The sequence below is a fragment of the Branchiostoma belcheri genome, unplaced genomic scaffold (genome assembly GCF_001625305.1).
Source record: "Branchiostoma belcheri isolate BF01 breed outbred unplaced genomic scaffold, Haploidv18h27 scaffold13, whole genome shotgun sequence".
NCBI lineage: Eukaryota > Metazoa > Chordata > Leptocardii > Amphioxiformes > Branchiostomatidae > Branchiostoma > Branchiostoma belcheri.
The window spans coordinates 735,345-746,454 of record NW_017802713.1 but is presented as its reverse complement, the minus strand read 5'-3'; the positions used below and the strand labels follow the sequence as shown (position 1 = coordinate 746,454).

Genomic DNA, 11,110 nt, shown 5'->3' with positions numbered 1-11,110 from the left:
ACCTCTACTGTAGTTTGTACTGTCGTAACGTTGGCGTAGGTATTGCCTGGATGGGTAAATCTTTTTGTTTTGTTCTTTTTGCAACATTTAAATTTGATATGTCAGATGCAATTCTTTCGGATTGAAACAACCAGAACATCGAATATTATGTCACATACATGCAAATATACTATTACAAACCATCAATGCCAATTTTTAAATAAAAAACATACAATAGTCTGCATATTGTGTAAAATCAGGGATAGAGGTATGACTATGGTAATGCTGTGATAAAGTGTTGTGTTCTGTGTTTATTCATCAACAATTTGTACAAGTATCATGTCATAGGACAACAAAAGCTTCATCTGTTAGAATTTGCTTCCAGTATCTGCTATCTACAGCGTATGCTGCATTCTTCCTATTGACTATCAGCTAGTTATTGCAACATTTCATTTCATACTTACGGTTGATATAATGTATATACTATTAAGTGGCCTTAGTCACACTGCAAAAGTTTAAGCCTTTAATATCTTACAAATCGGTATAGACATTAACTTCCATGGTACATTCATCAAAGACAATACAATCATATTTCCCAACAATGCGCTATGTACTCTTACAATACATGCAGCAAAGTTTCTGGACATCACAAGCTTCAGTTGAACTCTGTACATGTATATGGTCTGTCAATAGGTAGAGGTGTTGGACATATTTGCCTGTAATACTTAGCAATGTTGATAGGAGGCGCTGTTGCATGGGTGCAACATTTCAGGCAACTGAACTGAATACTGCCCTTACAGATTTTAGTCAAGTCCTTGCATAAAAATATGGCTAGTATACTTCCAAGAAACGTTCTATAAGAAATGATGTGTTGACATGAAAATTCAAATCAAAATACCATTCATGTTGCAAATTGCTAACTTTGTGGGATGAAAGCAAGATACAATGTAGAAATTCCTTATACATGTCACAAATAATAAAAGTTTTTAAAAAAAGACCCAAACAACCAATGTCTTCTAGTTAGAAAGTATACAATACTATTTGCAATACATGTATCATGTTTCGGTTGCTAGTTTGTGTATATTTGCTCATGGGCCATTGTAACAATGCATTCTACATTCATTTAATAAGTAAACAGAAATAGCTGTAGTTTTTGAAAGTTATGAAGGAATGCATCCTACTGACATTGTACTTCTTCAGAATCTCTGTGCACAGTGCAGTATTCAAACCTACAAGATGGTTACCTTCTTATTAAAAGGGTTTGATACACAGAAAAGTAAGTATTTTTTTTTCTTACAGGAGCAGGCAAAAACATCTACAGTGTACAATTTGAACCCATGCCAACTATTACAATATGTGATTGTAGTCTTACAACAAAATATCTGCCTTTTACATATGTTTGACATCATCACTGGAAATTAGTATTCAAGAATGTAGTAATATTCTTCTCAATTTTATTTTGCTCTTGAATTAAGTCTACTAGTTGCTCATGTTAAAAAAAAGTCATGATAATCAGAACTGGCCCAAATGTATAATCTTTTCTTTATCTTTCAAATTCTAAGGTTTATTATAGTTGATAATGCATGTCAAGATGAAATAACATGCAAATACAGCACAGCATCTTCATCTTTGATCTTACATAGTTATTACATACATACTTAGCTATTCTTATACTTATTGTAACAACATCTTATATGCATAATAATCAACAATTACAATATTTACAGCGATCAGATGCCAATACATTCATATTAATAGCAATCAAGATTAAATGGCAAAATGATTTCTTCACACAGTTTGGGCCACACCAATTTAATTTCTTGAAATGAAAACAGTTGCTGAACTAGAAATATAAAAAAAAAACGTTACAAAGAAACACTGTTCCTTGGTACACAGTTTTATACCAGCCCTTACTTTCATTTATTTGTTTATTTGTTTATTTTTATTTTTCACAAAGTAAAATCGAGAGCAAAACAGGTGCATACGCACCTTTACAAGTTGCCCTCCCTTTTATCTTGAACTATTGCTAAAGTATCACTTAAAATGTCTCTAAGAACCAAGGAATTAAATTGACGTGGCCTAATGAAAAGAAAATCTCTACACATAATTAACTGTACATGTATGGTGAACGGGAATACTTTTCAAGTATTGTCAATAGTGGTTAAAAAGTGGCTATGACACCAGTGCATTGACATCCCAGATCTGAAAAAAAAAAATGTAAGATATTACATGATCAGACAAGGCATATTTGATACATATATGGACTCATATACATTGTATGCATAACAAAACTCTACCAAGTATACAAGCTTATCATTTTTCAATTTCAATAACTAAAATATACAACTAAAGCATGTTTTTTGTAAAAAAAATTATGACAATGGAAATGGCTACTAAATAATGACTCAATTTTTTTTACACCACTTGGAAGCACATACACACATACATTTGTATTGCACATACACATGTATTTATTTCACCTCCATTCATTGATGCCACCTAGCATTACATGACTGAACTGCAGGATTATGTCAATAGTTCATGAGCTTGACTCACCTTTATAATTCTGTCTGTGCCACATGTCAGCAGCCACCCACGCGTGCCGTCATAGTGGATCGCGACCACGCCATGTTTGACATCGTGAAACGTCGCCATTGGAGCTCGCCTACATGACACAGAGCCAGGTTATCTTAAACTATGCACAATACATGAATTGCTAAAAAAACATTAATGGCAAATTTAATGATCATTTGTTAATCATATTAGAGTTAGGGAAAATGTTGTGTTTCTGGTTTATCGATCTACCCTAGCAAAACTGGCTAAACCTAGCCTTTTTTGGGTCAATCAGTGGCAAGGAACATGAAATTTTTTATCTAACATCTGAATTACAAAAACATTGTAGAATCATTTCCAACATATTCTCCTCATTTCTGCTAAACTATAGCCTGGCTACCATCCTGGTAACTTTACGTCCGCTCCCACAGTCACTACCTATGTTAGTCTAACTAACCAGGATGGTACCCAGGCTAGCTAAACTAAACTAAAGAAAGTGATACAAACAATGTGTAGTAATCAATGTAACATGTACTTTGAAGTCCAGTTTGGTTTGGTTTAGTTTGGTTTAGTTTATTTCGATCTCCATTAGTGAATACATTCACTAATCTTCCTGGAGTCCATTTATAAACAATGTATAAACAATACAAAATATAACAATGGAATATAATAAAGCCATACAACATCTCTTGTACAATGTATGATTAAAATATGATGTTGAAAAAATGAGCACCACTACCTACTGGCCCTTATCTTTTTGGAACCATACTCAAATACAACATTAATTTTCCTAGGTTATAAATTTAAAAAGATGAGAAGGAAATCTTACTCGTCATCTGAGATGTTGGCAAAGCAGGCGTTGCAGACTCGCACCTCAAACTCAAACCCCATGAGGGGGATGGTGGAGCGGTTAGCACTACACTTAGCACAGACTGCACAGCCACATTTTCTACAGTGGTGCTGGGGGAAAAATAGAATACAATATTACACTGAGATGTTTTTAACATAGATCCCACATTTTCTACAGTGGTGCTGGGGAAAAACATACATGTGCAATGTATAATACAATTTTACACTGAGATGTTTATAACAAAGATCCCACATTTTCTGCAGTGGTGCTGGGGGAAGATATAGAATAAAATATTACACTGAAATGTTTGTAACAATGATCCACAATGTGTTACATGTACACTGCAGTCAAAACTTACTGATGAAAAATGGAAATCCTTCAGCAAAGATGACAATTTACCACTCAAAAAGATGGTTGGCTACATTGTAGAATTCACAACTTGTATCTGTCATAGTACCCAAACCTCTGCACTAGTCTGATATCTTATAGATTATAGTATGTACCTGAACATGTACATGTACATGTATGTACATGTAGGGCTGTGTAATACCTATATTACCGGTACATGTATTTAACGTTTCAGAGTTTGACAATTAAATGCCTTACCTGTCTTGTTCCTATTGTTTTCTCATTCCACATCTTCTTGAAGTTCCAGAAGAAGGGCTGGTCACACTTCTGGCAGTTATCACTCTCAACCCACTCGGGGGTCTACAGAAAGGGGAAAGTTGCAGTACAGAAAAAAATTTAAATTTTGGCTTGTATCAATCCATTAGTATTGATATCTTATAGCTAGGGCTTGAAATGCTTTACATAAGTCTGTTTACTGACAGTATTCCAATCCCCAACATTGTTTTAGCTTGCAAAGTTGCAAGTTTTTTACCCAAAAAATAACTACATCCTTGTTCATATTCTTATGAAATTGTGCAATGTGATAGACTAAACTCTCTAAGGGATAAAATAGTTCCCAATAAAAGGAAGGTTACATAGAATGGTTTATTCATTCATTTTGCGAATACAAACTCATCGCAGCTTATTAGCTGAATTGTGAGTTCATGTAGTACACATATACCAATTTCACAAGTTGACATAAACAATCGCTCTAAAAGTTTACAAGCTGCGAACAGGTGACAATACATATTTAAAAATTGGAATACATATTTAAAAGACGCAATGCATATATAAAAAGGTAGAATTACATATTTAAAAGATACACATTAATTATCAAAGATACCAATTAATAATCTAAATGTCACAATTATCTAAACTAAATGCCATCGTTTAACAGGTTAACAATATACGGTAGAGGGCTATTTTGGTAGCGTTTAGTACGTTACATTACCTCATTTCTGTCCACACTCATGTTCCAGATCACAATAACGCCGTCCTCCCCTCCAGACACCAGCTGTTTGGTATGGCCCACAAACTTCAGACCTTGTACTTTATTACTGTTCAGGAGGAAATAGAACAAAAATCAGTACAAAGCCTAGTTGCTCTCGTTCCATATAGAAATATCATTCTTGTTCAAACAGATAAGAAATCTAAACTATAATCATACACAATTGCATATCAACTGACAATCTACCTTTGGATCAAACTACCACGGCACATCAAAACACTTTCCAGTAGATCCAACTCTAAAAAAACACCCAGTAACTGTTCATATAATGATCTGTGACTAGTACATGTATGTGGATTATGTTTTCTTCCTTTCATTCCTACATAATGTACATTTCTTTTTGTGCTAACTGTGTATTTTTTTTACCATGCTATTTGTTGTATATGTATTTTTATTTCTGTATGAGCCCTTGAAGATTAGCTTTTTGGGCTAAAGGGCACCAAAATATAGACGATAAAGAGAGAGAATAAAAACATTATGAAGAAGAGTTACCTGTGCCCCTGTAGTTCAAACGCTGTACCCTGTTGCCCCCCTATGTCCCACACAATAATGGACTGGTCGAAGCTACCAGAGAAAAGTAATCTACTCTCAGGGTCCCACTCCAAGCACCGAATACTCCCTGCAGCACACAAGAAGAAAAAAAATACTTATATTTTTTGTAATATTACTTACTTATACATGTCTTATTATTGGTGTAGTTGTAGTTGTGCAACAAAATTGTGGCACTCTGAAACCAGTGTCACATACAGATACATGTCGAAACATGAATGCAAAAAATAGACACATTAGAAAATTCTTCTTCTTACTTGGCTACTTTATGTACAGTTAGTGTGAAAGTTTGGTGTCACTAAACAAAAAAAAATGCAACAACATCAATTCCAACCTCCAAATTTTGTATTCGAATTTTCGGTGCAGTTCGGGCGAAATGCGTTTGAATCATTCTATGGAACATTTGGAAGCCCGGGCTGTACAATGTATGCGTAAAGAACCCCGGGCTGTACCACTAGTTATCACACGGGCCGGAACACCCATATCAAACGTAATCACGGCCCAGGTATGACATAAAGTTGACTACACTACCAATTTGCTGATGTATGACGACAATGACAGATCGAAAATCAAACAGCAATTCTACTTCATTTGCATGCGTGTGTTTGACTCTCCCTCCACAGAAGTGACCTCCCCAGTGACTTACCCGAGTGTCCCTTCAATGTGGTGACCTGAGTGACCCCCCCGTTGCCCTCTAACTTCAGCACCTGGATGTGGCCAGAGAAATCCCCGACAAACACATGTTTGGACTCCACATCAAATCTGGTAACATGACTGTTAAGAAAACACCCGATATTATGAATGACACAACGTTTGATTTACTACATCTAATATACTTAAATTTTAATTTTTGATGGAATTCTTTTGCTAATAATGATGTAGTATCATGAAAGTTCATCTGTGTTACATGTTCAGATTTAAAACTTTCAACACTAAGAAGTTCTCACCTAGAGCTTTCGACTCTTCACTTATCTGTGATAGGGGCCAACATTGTCTACCAGATACCTTTGACCCAGTGTTGACGTCACACTTCAAAGAAGCTATGTGACAAACCTCACTGGGTCAGTCTACTGAGGAAGACCAGAGTGACTGGTCGAAAGCTCTAGGTGAGAAAATTTCTTTGTGTTGGATCAAAAGTTTTAACTTATATAATCATGTATAGCTGCTAGAAGAAGGATACTGGACGGCAGTACACCAGGCCCCACTCTGGAAGCCTCCCAGTCGTCTGCCTGTCTCTGAACAGTGCCACTGGAAGAACTTGTCTCTCCCCACACTCAACAGCCACTCACACTGGAGCGAGAAGTTAATGCCAACCACTCTCTGCTGGTGCGCTGCAAGGAAAGGGAAGAGATGCATTTGTCATAAAAACATTTCAACCAAACACGAAAAAGCTTCCAACAAGAGTGTGGTCGTGTGGCGTAACGACAATGTTCAGCCCGGAACCAAAAGGTCCCGAGTTAGAGTCCTGCCATCCCACTATCTTGTGGCCCTTGAGAAAGGCACTTTAAAGAAATTTCCTCACTTAACTGAGGTGCAAATAAGTATGTCTGTTATTCATTCATGCGTTTGTTGGTGGCAGCATAAATGAAGTTGGTGGCAACAAAAATCAAGTTGAAAAAACTTGAGTGTGCCGTCCCCATGTCTTGTAAAAAATGTTGGAATAGAAAAAAAAAGGAAAGAGATGCATTCATCATAAAAAATTTCAACCAAAAATGAAAAAGCTTTGAACAAGACATCGGAGATTTTAGACTTTCGGTGAGTACTTCTCATAATCTTTCGGCTTTCATAATCCTGTAATCTCATAAAAAGTTCACAGACCTCCAGAAAGTGTTTTGAGCTTTTGCAAATGTATTGGAATTGTGGAAGGGATTGTGTAAAAATATGATTTGGTCAAAACTCACCCAAGTAGTTTCTGGTAGCAGCCATTCTGTTGAAGTCATCAGCAAGTAGGAATTCCTGTTGCACCAAGAAACAAATGATCATGACTTGTCTAGATTACATTACTGTATTAGAGAAAATTTCTACTAGTAATCAAACCGAAATACAAAATACAGGGAACATGGAAGAGGATGTAGAAATATTTGTGAAATCTAACTATTTTTTAAGATAAGTTTATGAATACCATAAAAAAAAGGACAGCAGTTACAACATAACATTGTACATGATAAAACTACTAAACGAACAGTAACAGTAACCTCTCCACATTTAGAACATTATTATTATATGTAAATATTAATATTTGAACCAAATGCCAATTTGTATATAGCCTAACTCTTTATGTGAAAAGTATGTAATTCAGCCACTTTATTTGGCTGCGATGTACTTTTTAAGGATCATGTTGATGTTGATCAAATAAACCAGTCATTCATTCATTCATTCATTCATTATACTCACAGAAATAGTGCCATTGTCCAATCCCACAAATAACCTCCTGGTTTCTGGGTTATAATCTAACGCGGATGCAGCAGCTAAAGGGAAAAAACAAGAAACACAGTGTATGGCACTGAATTTACACAGAAATGATACACTGTAGTTGATTTAGTATTTACGTATTTAGTATTACAGATGGTCACTTATTTCTTCCTTTAGTTTTACCTACCTGGCATTGTGTGGCAAATACTGGGCCAATACTGTCCACTGTCTCTCTTCAACCATACCCGCACAGTTCTGGGGAAGCAAAACACAACAACAGTACCGGTAAGTCACAATCATAGAGTGACACAAGAGCATTGGAGATCACATTCAGGACTGTAACATGTCTGTATAAGCCTGATCCAGCAACCGTATATTGATCTATGTTACACAACCACAAGCCAGACATCAGTATTGAACTGTAACAATTTTGTACAACAGCCAATTGTGATGTAATTGTACAGCACTAAACACAGCAATAATGTGTGTCAGTTAGCATGCCTAGTACCTGATAATTAACGCTGCCATTTCATAATTCCTTAAAATGAAATTTGGCATGTTTACATGTGATATAAGATATGCCACTTCTCAAAACAGAGAGATGATGTTGTTTAGAATGATTGTGGCATGTATAAGGAAAAAGTCAAGCTTTACATTTTTATGTACTTTTAAATCAAGCTCAAGGGCTTTTCCAACCTACATGTAACCCATGAATATTATTCATGATCATGGTTCCTATAACTGCCCAACCTTTGGCCACAGCTTTTCTTGAGCTTCCTGGGAAATTCACCTGGCTTTATTAGATTGTGTGGCTGAGAACATGAGACGCATACAAATGAGGCGGCATTTTCCCAGTGCAGTTTTTAGGGCTTAGAAACCAGATTTTGCAAAGTCAATATTCTTGTCATTTATCTACATACTAAGTTTAAACAAAACTGTCCCAATGTATATTGACATTCATGGAGGAAAAATGCCCAAAATTCTGATGAAAAACGGTTACTGGAAGGACATAGGTTGATTTTAAGGGTACTACCCGGAAAATAAAGGGCTCATCTTCAGGCTTGTTTTCAATGCCTTTTAAGTATGAAACAGTGATTCAAATGTGCTAATGACTGTGGGACAGTATGTGTTAATATCATACTGATTGCCTTATTTGGACTTTGGAGTATTTCCAGTTCTGCTGCCCTGAAATTGCATTGGATACCTTTAACAAGGCAATCAGATACAGGACTAGAAGGTCAGGTTTTACGTCACACTACTAGGTTACTTCACATTGCTGGAAGGGATTAGAGTAAAACTGTTATCAGGGTTGGCACAGATTGAATATCCTGCAGACCACATGGAGATTAGATCCAAACTTGGCACAGAAAGTTTAGATCCTGAGTTTGATCAATCATAAATTAACCCTGTTTTTCTTCAACCATTCGGTGTTGTATCATAGTTTACATGATGTGTCATTAGAAAGCTTGTCATTTTCCCTTAAAAATGATAGAGATTACACGTACATACAAACTTGGTTAAGAAAGTAAAATGGAGTTTCATCGATTATAAAATTAATAAATTCTCTGTTTTTCTCATAGACGTTCTACCACCAATAGTGTTACATGTCATACATATGTATCATTTGATTTTTGAAAGCTTGTTTAAGTTTCCCTTAAAAAGATACTGCATAAACTGTAATGAACACATAAAGTTATATCTTAGACAAGCAGTTATTGTGATGTGGTTGATGTCATGCAGCAATATATGATTTTAAAAGCTCAGTTCCGTTTTCTTTACTGTCATATCAAGTATTGTTTCTGACATTAATCTGATTCATAACACTGGCTGTTGCATGCTTTAAATGGTTTACATACCAACAGCCACTTACCAGAGCATATAAATGACTATAACAGCTTCGTGCAAAACAATGTACCCATTCAAATATGTGATGTTACACCGTTATCGTTGCAGAGATTCATTTGTCACGTATAGATACAGTTCCTAGTGAATTCTTTCATCAGTGACGACTTTGGAAGGATAAGGATACTAACCTCCAAATTTTTGATGGCTATCAGTCCATCTTGTTCACGGAGTGGCCTAATCTCGCGAGAGCGCGAGACTAGGCCCGAGACTTGCATCGGTCTGTCGGGTGCGGAAGTGGTGCACATACAGTTGGAAGGTGCCAAGCTAAACCGGACAGAAGGTTGGGAGCTCCCCAAGACTTACTTACCCTTACTTCGGAGGGAGGCGGCGGGGGGTGGGACCCGACAGACCGATGCAAGTCTCGGGCCTAGTCTCGCGCTCTCGCGAGATTAGGCCACTCTGTGAACAAGATGGACTGATAGCCATCGAAAATTTGGAGGTTAGTATCCCTATCCTTCCAAAGTCGTCACTGATGAAAGAATTCACTAGGAACAGTGATGTTACACAATTTTCAAATGCAATAAAACATATATTATGACGATTTTGAAAGAAAATTATGTTATATCCTTGTGATTTTTTTGTTGTGATTTTGCTTTGATTATACATCAACGTTATGTGATTTACTTCGCCAAGGTTTACAATAGCCCCGCCCCTTTATTTAATCTTTTAAGTCAAGTAGTCTGGTAGCAATCGAATAAACGGCGTCAAGGAGACAAAGCATACAGAATACTCTGCTCACCAACAACTATTCTCTTATCTTTCCTTTAAAATTTGCAAAGGTTATAAAATTTAATTCCAGGATACAGATAGTATAGTACACAGTACAAGACAAGAGAAGCCATAAACATTATTTTAGACAGGGGTCGATCAAACACTTCCGGAAAGGGTTACGCGAAAATGCCCGACATTTCGGCAGCTATTTCTATGACTTAGAAACCTCGCACCGACCTGTCATCGCACACGCTGATGACTCCATCCTCCTTGGGGATGATGACGGCCTGGTTGACGATATCTCCCGACCCTTCGAGCTTGGAAAGCAAAATCGGCCTGCGAGATGTTGGCTTAGGTCGGATTTCGGCAGCCATTTTGGAACCGAGAAATAAAGACAGCATAGCCACGCTAAAAATCTCACCAATACGAAAATCATGAATATGATTCGTATGACAGAAATGTGTTAAAATATCTAAGTACAAATTTATAATCTGTGTTTCTGGTATTAAAATTGAGGACATGATGCATATCGGGTTTTGTTGTGACCAGAAATTATTATTTTCAGTATTTGCGTTTTTGTGCCGTGTGGTGATTAGTGTCACATGACAAGTCGCTACAAACTCACGGAAAATCTCGTTTCAGTTGTTCCTGTTTTATCCAACTTTATCAGTCATATTTTATCAACATTTGATTAAAACTGCAACTTGTTATGTTTTGATATATTCTTGTGTAAAATTCACGCAGAAAAGTCCTGT

The 11,110-nt window shown here is 36.4% G+C and overlaps 1 protein-coding gene across 1 annotated transcript; it reads right to left on the bottom strand.

Moving 5' to 3' along the window:
* Window positions 1-2,042: 2,042 nt before the first annotated feature.
* Window positions 2,043-10,748, bottom strand: LOC109463756 (WD repeat and FYVE domain-containing protein 2-like). Its single transcript, XM_019760603.1, has 12 exons — window positions 10,593-10,748; window positions 7,927-7,994; window positions 7,722-7,795; window positions 7,229-7,283; window positions 6,508-6,658; window positions 5,974-6,089; window positions 5,271-5,397; window positions 4,722-4,827; window positions 3,989-4,090; window positions 3,362-3,492; window positions 2,536-2,644; window positions 2,043-2,181 (listed from the first exon to the last, which is right to left on the bottom strand). Exons 1-12 carry the CDS (start codon window positions 10,727-10,729, stop codon window positions 2,152-2,154), a joined length of 1,206 nt encoding a protein of 401 aa, XP_019616162.1. The 5' UTR covers window positions 10,730-10,748; the 3' UTR covers window positions 2,043-2,151.
* Between the last annotated feature and the right edge of the window lie 362 nt (window positions 10,749-11,110).